Genomic DNA, 22,840 nt, shown 5'->3' on the forward strand with positions numbered 1-22,840 from the left:
AAAATTAAGATGCAGAAAGTTTTAGATTTGGTGTATTTGCCAGCAAATAGTGAAGTTGGATACGTACGTCAGACACACTCTTTCATACATTATTTGTAATTAACACTGATGACAATTTAACTTGCATGAACAAATTTTTAATTTAAAAACACTTTGCTTCCCTGCTTTATTTACAACTTCCACAAAATACCATTTTACATTAAATCCAGCACATTCCGCACACAGAAGTTTCCTTTTGTGTCTTCTAGTCTGGAGGGAGAGGGGGTGAAACTTTTGGAGTACAGTCATTTCTCAGGTGCAAAATTCAAACATTAATAATGTGAGGTCACCCAGGGAGGTTCTGTTCATTTGATGAGATCTTTTACATACTGCAGTCCCTGATTTGTATATTCAGATGCTCTTGTTGGGGCCTCTGAAAGGCTCGAAATTGTCCACCGCACTCCTGTAAATAGAAGGGAAGTAAGTACATGTATTAAACAATCAAACTGACTCATCTCAACCTCAGCTGTTAATCATTGAATGCTCTGTGATAAGCAAACTACACTGATAATTCAGGCTCACTCAGAAGCCCAAACTCGTGATCACAGACATTCTGTTCAGTTCTTACCAGCGTTCCACGAATTAACCGGGGAGAATTCAATCTTAGGCACGGTGGGAAGCTGAGCCTAAGGACAGAGGAAAAGGTTAAGGGTGTTAGATTATAAATTTCATGCATAATATTACAGTGGCTTTAAGTATATCTATTAATCAATCCCAATTATGAAAAGACACAAAAAAACATGCATTTGCGTGACTTTCACAAATGAACCAAGACAGGAGGGTTTTTTTGGCTGTATGGTGGCGAACAGAGGGCAGAAGCAGTTTGGGGCAATTGGCAGCCTCAACACTTTATCTGTCCTTATAAAAAAGACAAAGTTGTCTGGAAGCTCATGACAAGGAAACTTGAAGTGTCACCCTCCGTTGTTATCAAACTAATGCTGTTTTGAAAGTACTGTGAGCAAGCTTTGAGCCGCAAGTCTTAAACATGGCGTCTATAGGCTGGCTACTTGACCAGGTAGCCTGACCAATGAACTAGTCAGTAACACCTTGTGATACTCCATGAAGAGCAGAACAACAAGATAATCTTTGCAAAGTTAAACTGCTATTAAATTTACTGAGGGGTTTATTTTCTCATCCTTTCTCTAAATATGTTACTTTTAAACAGAGAAATAATTTCAGTACATTTACTTTTGTAAAATAATAATATTTACATGACTTCAGGCCATCCTTTGCCACTAAAATGGAGTCTAATCCTTTTTTGTGTTTTTAGCTGAAAGAAATATTCTCATAAATGCCTAAAATAGCCAACTGATTTTGAATACAGCTGCTATGGTCATATCTTTGGTCTCCTCTCTGTGAATCGAAATCGAAACAGGAAACAAATGCATTACATAACACAAATGGGATCACGTTAATAACCTTGAACTCGCTTGGTGTAATTTCAAAACAGTTACCTTAATTAGGATGGCGGGTGGCCTACATGCGAGTAGAAGACCTCTTTGGCTAGAAGGAACAACTTGTGGAAGGTAAGCACTGTGCTACTCAATCCTCCATACAGCCAGAGAAAACTTTAGTCACTGTTATCGCAAAAATGACTGTATGCCATTAAAATTAAAGAGGACTTTAAACCTTCCCTTTGTAAAACTTTTGCTTTGCAAAGTCTCTACTACATAAAATCAGTCTATATGGTAAATGCCAAGTTATTGGCCAAATAAGCAATTTACACATCCATACCTCCAGACCAAAATACTTCATCCATTCTTCTAAGGCGGGTGGCACAGCTGCTTTCGCCTTCTCCAGGGCCGCTGACCCCTGTTCACTGCTTCCCAGCAGACCAGAGTCATAGGCGACGTACACTGCTCCTCCTGCAATGGTCACCTTGGAGACAAGCCTATGAGTGAAGGAATGAAGTTAGCCATACTGTAAGCAAAAAAAAACATGCAGCCTTGTAATAATGAATGATTCCGCACGGAAACAACAACAAAAAAAGCACGACATGATAACCTTTATTACAGTACGCAACATAAACGTTATTTCTATGATAGTAACTCAAAGCAGTTATTTAACAACTTTGTCTAGTTTGGAAATTCCATCAAACGTTCCAGTATATACAAATAAAACTGTTTTAACCGTAAAATGCTGAGTTATTTTTAAATAGTGATAACAACTAGAGAGTTCCTAGCACTACCACTGTTAGCTTAAGCGAGCTAACGGGCTAATCTGGTACTTAGCTTGTCAACCACCAAGCTTTGAATGAAAACCATTGACTTGAAAGAAAAATACCAACTTTAGTAAAGGCCAGATCCTTGGAGCCATCGTACAGAGTTTTATGTTTTCTCTTTTTGCGTTGCTTTTCAGAAAACAATCCTACAAGAACACTAGCTAGTCAGGACCAGTGAAGGACAAGCGGTGTCTGCACTGTGTGTGCTGTTTTGTCAATAAAGTTGCTAATTATTTCAGAGCGGCAGATTCGTTCGTCGTCTATCTATTTTGTTAAATTATTATGGCTTGTTTAAATATATATATATTTTTTAAAAATTACGCTTTCAAAGGCAAAACGTTATCATTTCTCGTGAAAATATATTTGAATTTGGTTAAAAACACTTTGATTATTTTAGCCAGATATGGAGGGGTGGGTTTGAGTAGTAAAAAAAAAAATTACATAACATGCACCTCCTACTAATTGGTATTGTGAAGTTTCGCCATACTTGAATAAATCCTAAACAAGAAGTTGCTTGACGCTTTTACAAACCAAGTGGGCTAAATGGCAACATTCGTAAAAGGTTTGATTGGGAGTATTTTGGTTGCTTATTTAGCTATGAAATGGACTGCACCTAGTTTTGATCCAGGTACGTTAAGCTATAAGGAATCTAAACTTTTCTTTTCTATGTAGATTTAGCTGCCAATGTTAAAGCTCGAGTTTGTTTACTTAACTGCAGGGAATTAGGTGTATCATGTTGACACTTAATAATCTAAATCCTTACAGTGAATATATAAAAAGTGTGTTATTTTGACTTATATGTTTAAATATTTGTTTAAATATTTTTCTTTCTAAAAACTTATGTTTTTAGAAAGAATCCCAGTTTGTATTTATCTTGTTTCTATGTACATTTGTACTATGGAAATAATCTCATGGTAACCCGATCTTTTTTATACATTGGATATACGTTAGTTTTTTATAATGTGCAATTATTATTATTATTTTTATTATTTTAAATTTCCCAGCAAATATTTTAGCTACACTTCTCTCAAAGTGTCTTTATGTAATTTGGACCTGACTTTATTTTGCGTGTCTAACTACTGTAAACTGTTGGCTGAATTAGTTTTGAGTTCCCACTGAACATTAGGACAGTTCACTCTCCTTTCAGACATGAGGGGGCGCCCTTTTTAAAATATCTTTTATAAAGCTGTCATGGTGCATCCCCCCTCCCACATGCCAAGGGGAGTCTCTGCTGAAGAAGTGGTTTCAGAGCATGCAAAAGTAGCATATGCCCTTATAAATCTACAATGTAATGTAAGAAATTATATTCTAACAAAATAAATCTTTTTTTTTTTTTAATTCTTAGGTTAAATACTTATGTTTAATGTAAAACCAATTTCTCAATATCCAGTCAGTGGAGGATGGTGTTCTGTAACTTTAAAACGTGCATCTGGTTCAGTAAGCCTGAATCAAACAATTTTGTCTTTATCCTAATTCTATATTTCGTTGATTCAGGTACCCCAGACCAGTGACACATTCAAAAGCTGTAGGACACTGCCCCCAAAGACTGACATTTTAGATTCCTGTTGTAAAACATCAGAAACATTCTATCTGAACCTTTAAATATCACTAAGACAATCTAGTTACCAGAACTGTAGGTTTGTGCAATCATTCAGAATTGCGAACAAACAAACAAAAAAAATATTATCAATGGTTTCTATTGCAGTCCGCTAATAAAATATCTATGGCTATTTCTCATTGTTGCACACTTCAGACCAGATTGCTGAAAAAATAGCTACACCCCTAGCGCTCCCTTACTTACAAGAAAATAATTTATTGCTGTTTGTGAATATTTCTGCTTGCAAAATACACAGTCAGGGAGTAGAAAGTAGTGAAGCAACACTACTGACCCATTAAATAACTCTGTTTTAATGCTCAGTTTTGCAAGCTACTCATGGCATGTCTGTAAAGCAGCCTGCTCCAGGCCGACTAAGTAATGACTAATAATCCAGCATTAATGTGGTATACTTGCTGCCATTCTATGAAGAGAAGAATGGCAAAAACATGCTATATTCCTCACAATAGAATTTTATTCTTATGCCTCATGATCTAAAAATATAAACTTCAACACACCCATACAAAAAGAGGGTAAATATAAGAAACAATATTATTCACAAAACGTTTTTATTGACGGGTCAGTTGCTTTCTGTATGATGTTAAGCATCAGTCACATAATGTGTAGCTCTTTCAAATATCAACATTTGTTCCACTGAACTACTTGAATATAAACTATGCAAACACAATCATTCAACTGTTCTGACATTCAGATGCTGAAAATGCCTTCTTCTTCTCTGCCCTGAATAAAAATAATCAGTGTAAAAACAATGATTATGAGTTTTTAATGATTGCTTTAGGATAACTGGGGGCAGAATCGTGAACTGGGCAAATGACTGCACATAATCTGATTTCCTCAAGTGACTAAACAGCTTTAGAACGGAGAGAATACAGGCATTCATCCATCCCACAAGGACAAACTGTGCAGTAAATTTAACACATATATTCACATAATTTAGCTTGACTTAACTGCACAGAGCTAGTATCTTTAGATGTATTGTGTATTTTTTTTAAGCAACTGAAATATCCCAAGGACATTTTCTGTACACTGAGTCCTTTGAGCGAGACTGATTTCATTTTGCGTGAAATATTCTGTGAGGGACTTTGGTTGGGTTTATGTTTTACAGAGAGTCCCATAAAAGATAAGAATCATTATTCCAAAGGGAAATCCTATTGTAGATTGAAATACCTGTGTGAATCTGTGTTAGGACATATCCATTTATGCGCAATAAATATCGACTGAGGCCTTACTGCTTGCATCTTTTCAATAAGTTTTTTTTAAATGTGTGGACTTTGTCTCAGAATCTCTCAAAGGTGCCAGAGTGTTGGTCACCGGGGCCAGTTCAGGCATTGGGGAACAAATGGCTTATCATTATGCCCGCTTTGGAGCCCAGATTGTCATCACAGCAAGGAGGGAGAAAGTTTTACAGCAGGTCAGTTTTGCTTAATTTTTTCATTCTGTCTTTTGGAACTGAAACTACACATCTAATCAGAAAGTAAGCCTACATGGTTTGCTTATTCAGCATGTCTTTCTCTCGCACTGCTTATTCCTTTTCCATAATTCCTATTTCATCTCAGTCTAGTCAATTTCACTCTGTATCACTTATCACATTTCTATTCTATTTCCTTTACTGCTGTCGTTGTTATTCCTTCATTCACATCACTTCTCAACCTAATTATCTTCATTCAGCTTATTTTATTTCCACTCATTTTTATTCCTTCTTCCACACCCCTCCTTCATTCCTCCACGCCTTCCTCATCTCTCATTACCGCTCTTTCTAATTCTACTTAGTCTCCCTCATCCTCCTCATGTGCATCCCAGTACGTTTCCTTCCTGATCATTATTCCTAATTTTTTCATCCATCATTGCCACACATTCTCCATCATCTTCCTCATTTTCTCCCATTTTTGTCTCGTATGCCTTCTTAGGATTTCTGTTGCACTAATTGCTTGGCATTCTAATCCCAATCATTCATTGTCATTTTCTATATCTCCATATTTTCATCTCCTGTTATCTCCTGTTCCATCCATCCATCCATCCATCCATCCATCCATCCATCATCTTCCTCTTCTGCTTCCACTTCATTATTACCACTTTTAATTAGACTAATCCTTCCTAAATGTTCTAATCTCTACCCCATTTCATCTACTTCCTCCTGGTCAATTTTTTCACCTGTCATCAATATTCCTTCCAATCACAATCATTTAGCTCAGTATCATTCAGCTTGTCCATAAGGCACCAAATCACACCTAACGTCATCTCAACTGCCCCAGGAGTTCTGTTAAACTGTTTTGTAAAACGTTACTCCTTGCGGTTCACAGGTAGCTGAGAAGTGTCTGAGTCTGGGGGCTCAGAAAGCCCTGCATATAGCAGCAGACATGGCCATTGAGTCTGACCCTGAAAGGGTGGTCGATTTTGCTCTGGAAAAACTGGGAGGCTTGGACTACCTGATTCTCAACCACATTGGCCCGACTACCTTTGGCATGTGGGAGGGAGATGTGGAACATACCAGGTGGTTAATGAAGGTAATGGATCATTTTGACAGTTTCTCAGCACATAAAATCAAGGGAATGCCTTGATGTTTCTTTTGATGTGTGTATGTGTGTGTTTTAAAGGTCAATTTCTTTAGCTACATTCAGATGGCCTGGAGAGCTTTGCCTTCTCTTGAGCAAAGTAAAGGATCTTTGGTGGTTGTTTCATCACTTTTAGGTAAGTTTGTCTCACTATTTGCCTTTACATCAAGCTATGACACATACGTGATAAATGCTTAGTTACAAAGGCATTAAATGATTCTCAAAAGGCACATTTTTACGCTTACACATTCATATTTTTGTTTAAGCTCAAGCTGAACATATAGTGCTATTTTGTTTGACTCAACTGCAAGAGAAAGCTCTGCAATTTACTGGGACATTTGTCTTTGGTTTGAAGGTAAAATGACAAACCCCTTCACGCTGCCATACAGCTCAACAAAATTTGCCCTAAATGGATTCTTTGGGTCTCTTTATCATGAGCTGGCCATGAAGAAAAGCAATGTGTCAATCTCAATATGCAGCCTGGGGCTTATTGATACTGATTCAGCCATGGAAAAAGTCAGGTTTGTCAAATATGCTGAAGTAAGTATACACAAAGGATTTTGAAAAAAGAAAATCAGTTGCAAATGAGTTATTTTCTGTTTTTAGGGGCGTTACAAATGTACCAGCCTACCCCGCCACAGAAGCTGCATTAAATATCATCATCGCTGGAGCAACAAGACAGCTGGACCTTTACTATCCGTGGTTCACACAAGTCATAACTCTAATCAAAGACTGGTCTCCTTCAATAACAAACTACGTCATCCAGAACTCCTACAACTACATTCCATAAACAATATTCATTTGTAGCATTAATGTGTTTCATTTTGTGCTGCAATATCAACATATGGTCGTATTATAGGATTAATCAGAAAGCTACCCTTATCCGTGTTCAGTTTGCACATTGTGTTGTTTTTATGCTCACATAAAAAAAATTACACTTTTGCAAAACAGACATTGATTCTATGTTGCATTGTGCTTCTGTATTTGATATGATGTAAAGCACTTTGAAATGCCTTGCTGCTGAAATGTGCTATACAAATAAAATTTGATTTGATTTGATTGATTTCAAGCATTCTCAAAATTTTGGTTTTGTTTGAAATTTTAACACAAAGAGTATTAAATTACACCTGCTCAGAGTAGTTGTTCAATTTGATCCCAAAATGATGATGGTTATTGAAAAAAATGAAATAAATTGATCCATTCACTGTTAAGGTGAAAAGCAACCCAAACCATAAGTTCAGAGAGACAAGACTCTAGAAAACAACGATCAACGCAGTCAGAAAACTGCAGTCCATCACAATGAGCAAAAATATGAAAAAAAAAATACATTTAAGCCTGAAAAAGACAAATTTAAAATTCTACATAAAACACTGCATGCAAAGTAGTAGAATCAAAAGTAAGTAAATATATCATGAACGTAATTACAACAAAAAAGGCATCTCCAACCATTTCTCTCATTGCATGTTTCATTTCTACCAAAAGCACCAGTTTTGAGCATTTAGATGATTTAATTAATTTCTCTTCTGTTACTTTCTCTACCTGACTGTTCAGTTTGAACTGATGTTGATATATTCTGTTAAAATCATATAGTTTCCAAAATGACACTTTTGACTTTTAGTAGTTACTAAGACAGAGTTCTTTAATTTCCTTGTATGGCCTTATCACTGTGTGTGGACTTTAAAGAATAATAAATTAGCTTTTATTGTGTCTTTTTACTTTATGTTTTTTTTTTTTTTTTTTTTTGTCTTTGAAAATGAATGGGAATCAAATTGTCTCAAAAGCAGCTTGGAAACTTCTGGGTGTGAGTCTGCCCTCTGCAGGTAAAAATAAAAAGCCTTAGCTGCCTTTGTCTATTTTCAGTTGTTTTGTTCAAAACAGTAGACAACAATCTCCTTCAAACCTGATCTTATTGCCTGTTATAAATTTTCAGTTTTATTTTCCAAATTATTTTTAGATTAATTAATTCTATGCTGTGCTGACTACACATAGAGGACTATTTCCTCTCCTGTAACAAGCACCAGAAATCTTAGAAATCTTTAATTTAGACTCACATTCACTGCACTGTTTGTTTAATTTTTATTCCTTCACCATTTCTACAGATTACTGAACTCTTAGCTTTCAGCTTTCTGTGGAATGTTTTTATTACTCCATTAAATAACATAATATTAATATTTTCTTCAACTTTCTTCTCAGTATCCTTTTACAACATCCAAACAATCCATAGTTTTGTAAATAAATAAATAAAAGGGTTGTTCTTCATCTGAAACATATCTAAAACATATACAGTTTCTTCATTGCCACTCCCCTTCTAAATTCACTAAAATAACATAAAGGTAACAAACAATGCCACAAATAAAATGCACAATAGCAGAATGTGAAAATTGTATTTCTTTATCGGTGTTTCCCCAAGTTGAGAGATTTCCTGACTACTTGCCACTGAGAGGTGAGACGTGGAGGTTGGACATTCAAAATTGCTGGGCTATAAACATCAAATGAAAATCAAACGATGTTTTATATTTATTATTAAATATAATCAATATTAGTGTAACATTTCGAGGATTAATATAATAATTCCACAATCATGATGCGACAAGTGGGTGGCCAATAAATTTATTCAGTTGGGAATGGAGTCGATATTGCTTTACTTGTCAAATCTTATAACACGCATCCGTCTCCTGAAGTTATCGGTCCATTCCATACGCATGCGCACTTTGCATTCAGGTACTCGGGCCTTCCCCCTCCCCACCGTGCGTTCACTGAGTCTGTAACATAAAATGTATGAGAACTGTCCTTGTCCAGTCTTCCTCTGCCGCATCTAATTATTTCCCCACATTTTATGAGTTGGCTATTGAGATTATTTCACTGCATGCACAAGTCAGCTTTGTGTATAAATAATTTTCCACCCGCACCTACGCCTCTTTGTTTTCTCCTAAATTATGTTAAATAAAATGCATTGAAAACAGCAGCAATTTTTTTATGGTGCACAAACAGCCCCAGAGAAACCAGACTCAGTGTTAGCAGTTAAAAAAAATATCTTAATTGTTTTGCAAACTGTTAAATATTAAACCACATTCAGTACTTTCAGATCACCACTGTCTTTTATCCGTCTGGCCAGTTTCCAGTTAACACAAGATGACTGATCTCCCCACCATTTTTAACCAATCAGTAGTCAACAAAACAACATAATGATCTTTCAGGGACATTCTTCTAAAATCTTTTGCTTTATCTCTAAGCCAGAAGATAACTGATAATATAAAAACGAGTACTTATTTTAATTATTTGTTTACTTTTTGATATATCCAAATATTATAATAATATATATATATATATATATATATATATATATATATATATATATATATATATATATATATATATATATATATATATATATTTTTTTTTTTTTTTTTAATGAAAGCAAGAATTTCACCAGGGGACAGAAGGGAGGCCAAGTTCTAGTTCAATGAAACATTAACCTGGGAGCCACACCCCCTAAACGTCCGGAAAACAGGGAAAACGAGGAAGTGTGCTAATATACACACATTTCGGCTCACATGGAAGCTGAAACGCACAGAAAAAAACATTGCACAAAATGGGAGCCTTCGTAAAGATTGCAATTGCTAGCATTTGTGTTGGCTACTTAGCTGTCAAGTGGAATGGACCAAGTTTTGATCCAGGTAAGTTAAATAAATGTATTTTGAGTCAGTCTTGCAGCACACGCGCACATGTGTGTTGTGAGCATGACTGACGGATGTCAGATAAATGTGGTAGGCTAATAAACACAGACTGTAAACATCATGCAGGAAACTTATCGTTTCAGAATGGAATTCGAAAAACGATTTTATTTATTTTATTTAGAAAAGTGATTATTATTATTATTTTTTTAATTACGCACATAATAATGTACCGTTTAGTTTATTTATACATGTATAAAATATTATGCATGCAAAACGTAATTTAAACTACCGTTGGCCCTTTTTGGGGCGCTGAAACCATTAAAGTCCATGGCTGCTGCCCTTGTTGGTTTTGCTAAGACCTGGTCCAGGCTTCTACTGTTGTGTCACATGTGTCAGACTTCTCCTGAACCAGAGACAAGATCAGAGATCCTTAGCCTGAGCCAAAGGAATAAAGGAATGAACTGATGTTCAGTAGTCCAAAGTTATCTCAGATAAATGTATTTTGCTTGGAAATCGAGTTTCCACAGTTTGAAGGAAAATTCTATAAATGTAGAATCCAAGTTGACTGAGGTCCTGTGTAAAAGTTTCATTGTGAGTGATATTTAGGGAATTCTCTTATTGTGTTGGTCCACTGTTTTATGAAGTTTAAGGTCAGCACTAGCAGCCATCTAGCAGGATTTTTTTACAGCACTTCATGCTTCCTCTTTTACTGACAACCTAAATGGAAATGCTGATTACCTTTTCCAGCAGGAGGTCTTGTTGGCACATATTAACACTGCCAACATCCCTTTTACTCGGTTCAATGACCACGATGTCACAGATTGGTCTGTGAACTAGGCTGAACTAAACCCCAGCTATAACCTTTGGAATATTGTCAAGATGAAGATGAGAAACACCACAGAATACTATGCAGACCAGCTAAAGTCTACTATTGATGCCACAGACTGAGCGGCATCATTCCATGCTGCATTGATGCAGTCATTCATTTAAAAAGAGCCTTAACTCTATATTGCGGTCACATACTAAACATACTTTCCAGCTAGCCTTTTTGTTTTAACATTTTTATGATAAACTTAGTAAGCTAGGGTTGGCATTTCTACTGAGATGCTGCCTGAAACCTGGTAACTGTAGTTTTAATAGTGTTACCTTGTCAGAAAGATGTATGATGCTTCTTTAGTAGCCATGATCATTCCTGGACGTTGTACTCCAAGCATCAAGTTTTGCCTTTCTTGTGAATAGAGGGAAAATGTGGAAATCTTTTTTCAGGCAGCTGCCAAGCAGTGGACAGCTGGAGAAAACTCCAGTCTCTTCAGTTTCTGGTGCATCTTCTTAAAAATATTCTAAACCATATGAATGGAAGGATGGACATTTTTAGCTGTCATAACATTTTAAAACTTGGCACACTGAATGATTTTTCTAAAACCCTGATTATGACTCTTCCTTGACCTCTTTTTGAAGTTTTGCGCTGCAGATTGTGGTAGCAATACTAATCATCTGCTTTCTGAAGAGATTATAGAGGCAATACAATGGCCTGCTGAGATAACATTTTATTGTGTTCAAGGTTAACCACTGTAGATGTGGGACTGTAAAAAAAATGCAACCAAGAATTTTCTGTGGGATGTACTTTATGCAATGTAGTGGGAGTCTTGTGCATTTGTGAACACAGTTTCTTGTCGCTGTTCTTCTTCTTGAATTTATTGTTCATGTTGTTAGTAGAAATAAAGGCTTTTGTTTTTTCAGTCGATTGTTTTTTTTATTTCAGAATCTCTCAGAGGTGCCAGAGTGTTGGTCACAGGGGCCAGTTCAGGCATTGGTGAACAAATGGCATATCATTATGCCCGCTTTGGAGCTCAGATTGTCATCACAGCAAGGAGGGAGAAAGTTTTACAGCAGGTCACTTTCTTCTTTTTCTTCCTACAGTTTCCTCTGTCCTTCAGTACTGTGTAGTAATTTAGCCTATAACAAAACAGCTTCCAAAAAGCACACATGTAAATGCAACACATTTTTTTAATGATCAATTTTAGTTTTACATAGAAAATGATCGGATGGTTTCAAGATACAGTAGTCAAACTACATGTTCAGGGTAGCCTCAGCATGTTTTCTCATATTTACTCTGTTTCGCTCACAGGTTACTGAGAAGTGTCTGAGTCTGGGGGCCCAGAAAGCTCTCTACATTTCTGGAGACATGTCTAATGAGTCTGACCCTGACAAGGTGGTTGATTTTGCTCTGGAGAAACTGGGAGGCTTGGACTACCTGGTTCTCAACCACATTGGTGTGACTCGCTTTGCCATGTGGGATGGAGACGTGGATCACGTCAGGTGGCTCATGAAGGTAATGGAGCACTTTGATGGTCTGTCAGTGCTTAAAACGAAGAAGAGGCCCCTGATCTTGCTTGTTATGTCTTTTTGTTTTCTGAAGCCCAATTTCTTTAGCTACGTCCAGATGGCCTGGAGAGCCTTGCCCTCTTTGGAGAAAAGTAAAGGGTCAATGGCTATAGTGTCATCAATGGCAGGTAAGCTTAATAGACAGCAAACTTAGATACATGTATACTTGTATTAGGGGTGGGCAATGTGGGAAACGGTGTGTATAACATTTAGAAAAAAGCCTTTTTAGCAAATGTTTTTGAAATTTGATTTTGTCAACTTGTGTCTAAATGTGGGAAAAACAGGAGTATCAGAAATTAAAAAAATATGACGTACCCCATTGATTACTGACCTGTAGCCAATGGTGGGCTGGTACTGGGTCGTCCTAAAAGGAGTATCTGCTAAGACTAACTGGTCACAAAACACTATACCAAATGCTCATGTGGCCTCTGCCATCAGAGGCCACATGGTTATAGGGGTACACAACAAATCTGACAAAATGAGGGTGGAGATTCCTTGTAGAGGATTCATTTATGTTCACCTTCTGTTGCAGATGAATAATGCAGGTTAAAAAGTATTTCATGACAAAAAAAGTGGAAATAAAGAAAACCTTTCGACACTTTCATTCCCACCCAAAGACAGATTCAAAATTTTTAATTTTTTTGTATTCTTTAAGTAGCTTTGAGTGATTTAGATCCTGCCTGGAAAATCCCAGCAATTCTAGTTTCCTTCATAAATAAATAAAACAAAACAAAACTGTAACCTTCAGTAATATATTGCATTTATTGGAAAACTATCAATCAACCACAAAAACCTTAATTTTCCAATTTAAGTAAACACCACATTCTATATACATTCTATATACTTTTGAGCTGAAGTACTGATTTCTCAGTGTGAAACTTTTTTGAACAACATACAAACTTGAGTTTGTGTGTGTGTGTGTGTGTTTTTAACATTTTGAATGTTTCTTGTAATCTTTTAAGCGGCTCAGAACAAACTTGTGCAGCTCTACTGCAGGATCTGCTTCTCTTGTACTCTGCACTGTACTCAGATATTTATCTATGGTTTGTAGGGAAGCTGAGCAATCCCTTCACGGCCCCTTACTGTGCAACAAAATCTGCCTTGAATGGATTCTTTGGGTCCCTCAGCCATGAACTTGCAATGAAGAAAAGCAACGTGTCGATCTCTCTAATCACACTGGGACTGATTGATACCGAATCAGCTTTGAAAGCTGTCAGGTTTGTTAATCGTGTACAATAAATATGCACAATATCTTGCGTTGCGATGTAATGTTAAGGACTTTTTTATGCACTCCAGGGGAATCATCACAACACCAGCCTATCCTGCATCAGAGGCTGCATTGAATATCATCATAACAGGAGCAACAAGGCAATTGGAGCTGTACTATCCCTGGTACACATATGTCATGAATCTCTTCAAAGACTGGTATCCCTCTCTAACACGCCATCTCATCCAGAACGCCCTCAACTACGATCCATAGGAAACATGTTGAGATGGGGGGTTTTTTTATTCTAAGTTTTTGATACACACAAGATTTTATGCCCACGTCAAATATAGCTGAAAATATTTGATTCTAAAATGCATTTAAATGTTTCTCAGATTTAGGCTTCTTAAGGAAATGCACCTTTTTTGTGTGTCAAAAGATTGCACATCCTGATTTTTTCTGATATCAGATTAAAATCACATGTGAATATGGTTTCTGATATTAGTCTTGTCGTATGTGTACACATTTCTTTATTTTATTTTTTTGTTATGACAGTAGGAAAACTACATTTCGGTTTGTAACAAAAAACAAAACAAAACAAGAAAAGACGAGAAAAGTTACATGCAACCAGTTTGGAGCCAGTTCATACCTCATAGATCAGTTTATATCTAACATAGAAAGATGGGTTCATGACAAATAGCTTAATACAGGAAAGATATATGGTGACAAAGAACATAAAATGGAAATCAGGTTTGAAACCATTTTAATACGTTTAGTATGTACTTGTATGTCAGAAAAATAGCAGAACAGCATGTTTTAACAAACTAACGTTTGGTTGCATTTTTGTAAATTCATTCAATAGTTAAGATAAAGTTTTTATTTTTTAATATTTTCTTTAACCAAGAAATTTCACCTTGGAATGATAAATGTTGAAGTTTTACATTCATGACAGTATTTTAAAGTTAGGCATTTTTTTTCTTTTTCTTTTTTTTTTAAGTTTTCCTCATATTCAATTCAATTCAGCTTATTTATTTGGCACCATTTCACAAAATGTCTCAAGGCAGAACTAGTAAATTTACTTTACGTGTTTAGACACTGGTTGCATGTGTTTTCTGCATGTCCACATGAGGGCAGTAGTGCCTAAGTTGTAAAAGGAGCATTGTTGCGACTCGGCATCTATATTTCAGGCTCATCTACAAAATCGTCATGCATGTCAAGGGGATGAGGTAAACAACGGAACTAAAATTGAATTATTTAAAACAACTGATGATTAACACTGTATTTTTTTTTTCTTTTTATAACCTGAGTCATTAGACTTCTAAGTTTCTTTGGTCTCATGATTCTGTTTTCTGCACATCACATCTTCATTTCCATTCTTCCCTATAGTCTTTAGTCTTGTTCTCTCAAAGGTAGCCACACTGGGAGCAGCAGACCCCTCGCAGAGCTGGACCTTCTCACTCTGTTCCTTTGTGCCTTTGTTCACCAAACCCCAAAGGCACCACAGGCTCCCTGTGAAGCTCAATCCATCCCGGTGGTCTACTCTTTTTGTAGTACTCCCTGAAAGCTGTGACCTGCTGTTTGAGCTGTTTTCATCTGTTTATCAGGATGGAGTTGTCCTTGTTATAAAAACATATTGCAGCTTAAAAGGTGTTTTCCCTCACACGCATATAGATGAGTTTGTAGAGGAAGAGAAAACCCGTGAATATGAAGTGAGTTGTCTTCTGACTGACATGATGATTGGAGGAAGTAATTGAAACACACGTCCTCTTTGTCCTCATGTCGACAGTCTTAAGAGAATTGTTAAAATGATAGAAACCTTCCTGTAGGCACCACGGAAAGGAAGAAAGTTCTTCAGTTCTGCCTTACTTACTCCTTTCCATCTATTGTTAAACATGCGCAAAATGCCCAGGCCTCCTGGAGAGGAAAGCAGGGCTGGCCTGGGAGCACAGCCAGAAACACCTGCAACAGATTAAAGCTGCTAATGCTAGGCAATAAATCCTCTCACCCTTCTAGAGCATCTCTTTGTCCTCCATACATAGGTTTCCCTCCCACACCCAACACTTACTGGAACTATATGCAACCTGTGACACGTTAATGCATTTCTTAATGCACCAAGTAAGGGTATTAAGTACATTATTGAGGTTTTCCCCTGGGTCTGGCCTCAAGTACAGTATACCGATACACCCAAAGACAGGAGCAAAGCTGAGGAAGGCTGACTTCCTGTAAAACCTGAGATGTGGCATTCAGGTTGTCTGTTTCTGAAGTTGGTAACTGAGTTTTAAAAGAGCCTATTTGCAAGATATACTTTATAATCTGATCTAGACCCAGGAAGATTTTGAAATGTCCAACTTAAATGCAATTACAATGTTGTTACATGTTTCTTAACTATGAGCATTCTACATAGTCAATGTCCATAGTCAAAAAAAAAAAAATAAAAATCATGCTATTTGTTCATCTTGGAGAACAAATATTACTTCTTCACAAATGTCTGTCTAACTTCATCCATCACATATTTTGGACTACAGACAGAAGAGCCCTGATGTGCACACTCTGTTTACTGGCTAAAAGCTATGCTCTGTGGATGCTAATCACAGCCTACCACTGGGCTGGGAAAAAAGTGAAAGAGTTTTAGAAAAGGGAATCAAAAAAGCATGTTTGATCACACTGAGTACGCATTTAAATTTGATCTGTTTTGATTTTGTGCCAGTCTTTTCTGCTACCTTATAAATTCGACCATTTACTCACCAAAAAACATATGCAAGCAATCCAGAGTATTGTGGATGACCTTTGTAAAGTTTATGCATTTGGTTTATTGATGGTGTTTTAGGCTGAGAAAAGTTGCAGGTTTATTTCTGACTGCAGGAACACGTCTTTTCTGCCTTAACTCTTGTAAAAAGGCCGAGATTTTATACTTTTCAACTAAACTTTTAATATACATTTTGAGTAAGCATTAAGTAAACTTTATGTACAGTGCATCTTTCACCGATGATAATCACAAAGTACCTAACATTGCAATAAGAGATGGAAAATGATGAACAAGATTGAAATAGATATAATGAAAAAAAGTAGAGTTTCATAAACACTAACTGAAAGCTTGTCTTGATTTGCTGAGTGCTGTTAAAATCTGTTGAATCCATCCAGCTTCGCTGCTATTAATTGTCTCCAGCTCTGAACAAAGCTCTGGAGAATGCTTAAGGCTCAAGAGTGGGCACATTTTACTCTTTTTGTTTTGTGACTGTTAAGTTTCCCACAGAGGCGCTGTATTGACAACAACAAATAGCAGACTAAAAGAGAAAATTGGTGAATTTTACCATCTGTAAGACAGCTGGCCACTTCATCTTGAGTTTGGATGTTATTTTTCTCTCAAAAAGTATTCACACCCCTTAAATATTTTACTTTTTTTTTTTTCAAATTGCAACCACAAACGATGATCATTATCTCCAAACATCTCTTTAATGTAATCAAATCCCATAAGTCTCCAAAAATGTATTATTATTATTTTTTTCTGTGTGCCTTGTCAAAGAGCAGTCCGGTGTCTTTTGGAGTAATGGTGTGGCCTTTCAGCCCCTGTTGGTACACGACATATTTCACTGTTGATATTGACAGAATCTTACCAGCTTCAGTCAGCACCTTTACATGATCTTAGGCTTTTGTAACATCTTAATATGTTCAAACATAAGACAGTGCGGGGCAAAAAAAACAGGACGTGCAAGAGTGACCCACACCGTATTTTTCCACCAACACTCTCCAATACTGCCCCCAAGTGGTTAGAACATGCTGTTTTATGCCATCATGGGCAAACAATTATTTAACTTAAAATCAAAGAAAGTCATATAAGTCATATATTAGGATTGTGCGGAGCTTGCAGAACATGGTATAATGCTTTTATTCTTTTTGAATATATAACATCGAACATTTGAAATTTCCTTTAACAACATTATGCAGAGACAGTTATAACCGACTGAGTGGATGCTTTTATTATAATTTCCAAGCATTCTGACTGAGTGATGCAGAGGCCTCCAAGAGCATCCAAGTCTGCAACAACAATGTATGGAACCTGCTAGTCTGAAATCGTACTGATGACTCCGGCCTTACAAGAGGGACAAAACGCAACGCTCTAATTACTGTCCTCCGTAATGACGATGTAATTCTGGTGTTTTTCTTTTTTTGTTGGCTTGCCTTTTTCGCAAACTGGATTCAAAGTGCCAATGTTAATTGACCCACATGGTGACATGAAGTCATTAAAGTAGTGACGTGAGAATGAACCATGGGAAATAACATTTGGAGAAATGTCACAAGTCCTCTCATGCAGGCATCCTATTCGATGCCTGGGCAGCTGCCATTGGGACCAATCACAAAGACTGAAAATGTACAATGCAAAGCTAATCCAGAACATCAAGCTTTATACTGAGATTAAATAATTAGTGAGTGAAGGCCAACTTTTCTTCTTATTTCTCTTATTCCTTTCGAGGTTTCTTTTGAAGTGCTAACATACATGTAAAATGTAGGGATTTTTTTTTTTTTACTGTTATGACCTGAAATATAATACAAAAAAGACAAATGGATGAACTCATCAAATTAAGTAAAGACCGTCATATATTTCTTTAAATCACCTTTGATGCAGGGGTAAAATTTCATCCATTTATTGGCTCTTTAAGTAAACAGCTATTGATCTCTGCGGTTGTGTGGGCTGATTAATTTAGAAAAGAATGTTAATCTTACCGAACAGCAAGCCTGTGCATGACCTCTGAAAAGTTTTCACAAAACATGGTGCTATAATAACAAAAGGAGAGAGTGAGCGAGACAGGCGGAGGAGGAGGACGGGGGGTAGAGGGCGCTTGCTAGATGAAAACCTATGAAAGGGAGCGTCAGGGTGAATAAAAAGTGTGGGTGGTGTGAAAGGTGGCAGAGATGGGCCTGTGACCCCTGACCTCCTTCCCCCAGGGCCATTCAGAGCGGCACAATGGTTGACACCTGTGTCCTTTCATGGCTGCTTCTATTATTATTTACATCAGGAGAGGGGGAGACAAAACTAGGCCAGAGGTGCTGTGATGCAGGCAGCACCAGCCTGATGCCAACAGCATACCCCATGCCCCCGTCCCATTTCTGCCCCTCGCTGTTTGAAAGACAGGTGCCCACATATCTCTGTGTTTGCGTGCGCCTGGCAACCTCTTCCTCGCTAATTATTTCACATAACTCCAAACACATCTGCGGGAGAAGAGGATCCACAGAGACAACAGTCTGGGTGTTTTCACATCCCGTGCCTAATGGTCTGACATTGTTTGTTTTCTGTGTTGCTGTGTCAGCATTTACACAGAGGACAACAGAATAGGGGCCAAGAAAACTAAACACCTTCATCCGCACATAGCAGGGCCATGAAAAAGTATTCGCTTCCCTTCAAATTTTCTTGTATTTGACCTCCTGGAGATGCTGTCAATGTACTCTTGGAGTGATTTTAGTTTGCTGGTTTGCCACTTTTCCAGGTGGATAATAGCTCTCCTTGTCATTCACACGAATCCCAAATAGTGGGATGCAGCTGAGACACTTTCTATGCTAATAGATGTCAGTGACCGCAAGTTGTGAGTACATTTCTTCTTTCTAAGGTCGCATACTTACAGAAGTGCCCATGTAAAGTTCAGGTGCATGTTGCATTTTTCAATGTTGCACGTTTAATTGCACAAAACATACCTTGTGACTTCGATCGAACATGCAACCAGGGCAAAACAGGATAATTTCCATTATTGGTCAGCAACTAATGAGGAACCAATATGATTGGGGGTGAATAATATAAATTTGAAGTGACCACTGAAAAGTCTATATATGTGCTCCTTTCACCAATGTAGAAGAATCCTTATCCATTCTGGTTCTGGAATGACCAGAGAAGTCACCAGTTTCTACAAATCTTATCAACTCTGCAGCAGATATGATATAAATATAAGTTTAAGACCTATCAACTGATACATTCCTTTATACCAGGAGTCTCAAACTCCAGGCCTCGAGTTCTGCAGTTCTTAGATGTGCCACAGGTACAAAACGCTGGAATGAAATGGCTTAATTACCTCCACCTTGTGTAGACCAGTTCTCCAGAGCCTTAATTATCCTATTCAGGTGTGGTGCAGCAGAGGCACATCTAAAAGTTGCAGGACTGCAACTAACCTTTGAACATCTCTGCCTGGAGTTTGAGACCCCTGGTTTACAGGAAATGCAGTCTTGAAAGCAGTCAAATACACAATTAATGTATGTTGTCTTCATAAGCCTTTCTACGTTTTTCATTGGTTACATCAGTTGCCACACACCAACAATTTCAGTCGAATCCCTGTAAAACAAACAGCATGTAAAACTAATGACGCTCACAGGACAAGCCTTTCGTTACGAGCTTGTCATTTATTGGCCACTTGCTGAACAGGCTGGCGAGGAGAGTCACGGGGAACAGGGGCGGTAGGCCGGGGGGGGGATCCATGAATTCCTCCTTTTTCATTGGGGGAGAGAATGCCCAATTAACAAAGGATAAGAAGTGAACCGTAAACACCCTCAACAAGGCCCAACAAACTTACAAGAATAAGGTCTCTCCCTCTCCCTCTCTTTCTCTATGCCCCTCTGTCTTCCTCTCTCACCTCCTCCCAAAGCCCTGTTCCCTCCCTCTTGCACACTCACTCTCTCTTCCACTTCCCTTTACAAAAGGAAGGCTCAGAGCTTACAAAGTGCCAATTAACACTGAATGTTTGCCCCTCGCACCTCCCTCTCTGAACTGCTGACAGCTCTGGTGTTTGGGTTAATACCAAAGGCCTGCAAAGAATTATAATTCTCTTTCTTGCCCCATCCCCCGTTCTCTCCCTATCCTATCCTTTTATTTTGTTTTCAATGGGGTGGTTTTACAGTTCAATGCACAGTCAAAGGGTGATATAAAATGACTTTCCAAAGAATTTAGTTTGGGGAGAAGAGAGGACTACATGGGTGGGAGGGGAGGAACATGGGTGGGACAGCCAAGAACAAGGGAGAAAAACTACAAATTAATATCTAAAGAACATTAAAAACAATTGCCTGGATACGGTTTTCATTCCCTATAAAATTCAGATTTTAACACCAAAGGAGTATTTATTATTTTTTTACAATTACAGATTTCCTTGACATGTCTGTTTTTTTTTCTTTCTTCATCTTATTCTAAATAAAAAAATGTAAACCCAAACCATGTGGGTTTATGTTTTCTCTTTTTCCTCATCCACAGGAACTTTAGGACAATGAGCTAGCACTGCGGGTCATTTATCAAAAGCAGGGCTGATAGCCATACTATACTTGTTTTCTGACTGGTAAACCCCAATAAATCAGCCCACTGAATAAAGGAGCAGGCTAACAGAAGAGGCAGCAGGGTTAAACTCCAGGAGCAACAGCAGCCACCAGACTTTTGAAGGGAGCTTCTGCTTGTGTTCAGTTCCCTGCCTAAACTCGATCTTTCTCTACAATTTATGACCTCTTGGGACTGGGTTGTCTCCCCTGTTTCTTTACTTTAAATCTCCTGGCCAAAAATGGGATTCTAGGGGTAATAAAACAAGAAGTAGCAATGTTTGTTTTCTGCAGAAAAAGGCTTTTGCAATGACACAACAGAATTTGAAACTAAAGAAAGTTTTTCAAAGCAGTTTATAGTTTTTGGTAGATAATTTTGGGGAGTTTCGACGCTGATATTTTATGCGTCTCAAGTCGGATCTTACAGTCACTTCTTGCTACACTACCCCACACATGTGCTCCATGTCTGATACAGTCCTGAATTACTGCATATGTGATCTGTAATATATACATCTAAATCTAGAAAGTTAAAATCTATAGCAGACTTAGGAAACACACTTTAGTTGCTGTATTCTGTATTTACTACACGTATACATTAGGATACGGTGTAACTTCTCTTATTTTTTATATGGTATCTGTTACACTACACAGCATCCTAAACTTGACATATTTTTGCAATTAATTTAGTGGAAAAAAATAATAATTAAAGATCCTATGTTTTTTTTGAATAAGGGTCAGATCTAGAAGAAAACTTAAAGAACTTACTTTGCAGTTAGATAGGGTTATATTTAAGAGCAAAATGTTTTATTTGCAATTGTTTTATAAATCAGGCAAATTTTGTGAAAAAAACAAAAAGCAAACAAAAAAAACCTCCTTTATTAAAAAGGTTGACAATGAAAGTCAAAATAAAAATTATTTAATGCCAGTTATTGCTAGTTAAAGAGAGAAACCTTTAATGAACAACACATGGTGGATTTCCTTTTCTTTAGGTACGGAAAGTTGTGTAAGGAAATGTGTGTAAGTTCAGCTGAAGACTGATATTATTGAAGAAACACTGTCTTGTGTATAACTAAAGTCATTACCTTTTGCTTATCACCTTGGGTATTTGTCATTACACAGGTCAGTCTAATCGTATATTTGAAAATGCTTTTACTGGACTTCTGCAACACTTTGGATCTTTTCTTTGCCAGACCTTATATTTTAGGTTTGTTATTTTGCTTGGGATCATTGTCTGTTTGCATGACTCAATTTGGAAAAAGCTTCAACTCCTGGTCAAAATCTCTTAAGTTTCACTCCTTGTGAATTATTGCCTACAATTAAAGCAAAAAAAAAAAAAAAAAAAAAATTACATCTGGAATTAGATGTAAAACTACCATCATTTTATTCCAAGTCAGAATGAGATAGATGGTGTGCATTTGATGAAGGAACGTTTATTTCAGTCAGACCTAAGATTTGGCTTTGACCTGGAGCGAAACACCTGAGATTTGACTTGGACTTGAGGAAATAACCTTTGAACATCTCTGCCAATACAAGTTTAAGGCTGACAAAGTGAGTGCAATAATCCAGGTCCCATTGCTGAAAGATCCAAACCAGATTTTTGCTATTAAGCTAAAATGGTATTTACACAAATTGTTCTCCATACCACGCAACATGTGGTGCATCTTGATTAACCGTCCTCACTTTGGTTTCTTCTGTCCACAGGACATTGTTCCAGAGGTCTTGTGGTTCTTTTCATTTACAACTCTGTTAACTTAAGCCATGTTGCCATGTTATTTTAAGTGGTTTTATCCTGCCTGCTCTTTTAAATGAAGGATGCAAATACTGACATGCGACTGAAGTGTTTTTTTGCAGTGTACCACAATAACC

The 22,840-nt window shown here is 37.2% G+C and overlaps 2 protein-coding genes across 6 annotated transcripts; one reads left to right on the top strand and one right to left on the bottom strand.

Annotated features, from left to right (window-relative positions):
- Positions 1-121: 121 nt before the first annotated feature.
- micos13 (mitochondrial contact site and cristae organizing system subunit 13) lies at positions 122-2,493 on the bottom strand. Its single transcript, XM_044130121.1, has 4 exons — positions 2,327-2,493; positions 1,774-1,930; positions 608-665; positions 122-442 (listed from the first exon to the last, which is right to left on the bottom strand). The coding sequence occupies exons 1-4, from the start codon at positions 2,353-2,355 to the stop codon at positions 345-347; spliced, it is 342 nt and encodes a 113-aa protein (XP_043986056.1). The 5' UTR covers positions 2,356-2,493; the 3' UTR covers positions 122-344.
- Positions 1,943-14,192, top strand: hsd11b1la (hydroxysteroid (11-beta) dehydrogenase 1-like a). 5 transcript variants are annotated; one of them, XM_044130118.1, is made up of 6 exons: positions 1,943-1,961; positions 5,156-5,286; positions 6,176-6,379; positions 6,470-6,563; positions 6,783-6,948; positions 7,034-7,379. In XM_044130118.1, the coding sequence occupies exons 2-6, from the start codon at positions 5,215-5,217 to the stop codon at positions 7,215-7,217; spliced, it is 720 nt and encodes a 239-aa protein (XP_043986053.1). In that variant the 5' UTR covers positions 1,943-1,961; positions 5,156-5,214; the 3' UTR covers positions 7,218-7,379. The 5 variants fall into 5 exon arrangements, with proteins under 5 accessions (XP_043986053.1, XP_043986051.1, XP_043986052.1 ...); XM_044130116.1 differs by lacking the exons at positions 1,943-1,961; positions 6,176-6,379; positions 6,470-6,563; positions 6,783-6,948; positions 7,034-7,379 and adding exons at positions 2,675-2,888; positions 12,233-12,436; positions 12,524-12,617; positions 13,541-13,706; positions 13,786-14,192; XM_044130117.1 differs by lacking the exons at positions 1,943-1,961; positions 5,156-5,286; positions 6,176-6,379; ... (1 more) ...; positions 6,783-6,948; positions 7,034-7,379 and adding exons at positions 2,676-2,888; positions 11,867-11,997; positions 12,233-12,436; ... (1 more) ...; positions 13,541-13,706; positions 13,786-14,192.
- Positions 14,193-22,840: the final 8,648 nt, after the last annotated feature.

This window comes from Gambusia affinis, linkage group LG10 (assembly GCF_019740435.1).
Source record: "Gambusia affinis linkage group LG10, SWU_Gaff_1.0, whole genome shotgun sequence".
NCBI classification, from domain to species: Eukaryota; Metazoa; Chordata; class Actinopteri; order Cyprinodontiformes; family Poeciliidae; genus Gambusia; species Gambusia affinis.

Coding starts and splice junctions, on each gene's coding strand:
- micos13 (XM_044130121.1), bottom strand. CDS start 2,355: ATGGCTCCAAGGATCTGGCCTTTACTAAA. Junction 1,931..2,326: donor AGGATCTGGCCTTTACTAAA/GTTGGTATTTTT, acceptor CTTCACTCATAG/GCTTGTCTCCAAGGTGACCA. Junction 443..607: donor GGTTAATTCGTGGAACGCTG/GTAAGAACTGAA, acceptor TTCTATTTACAG/GAGTGCGGTGGACAATTTCG.
- hsd11b1la (XM_044130116.1), top strand. CDS start 2,804: ATGGCAACATTCGTAAAAGGTTTGATTGGGAGTATTTTGGTTGCTTAT. Junction 12,437..12,523: donor ACGTCAGGTGGCTCATGAAG/GTAATGGAGCAC, acceptor TGTTTTCTGAAG/CCCAATTTCTTTAGCTACGT. Junction 13,707..13,785: donor TCAGCTTTGAAAGCTGTCAG/GTTTGTTAATCG, acceptor TATGCACTCCAG/GGGAATCATCACAACACCAG.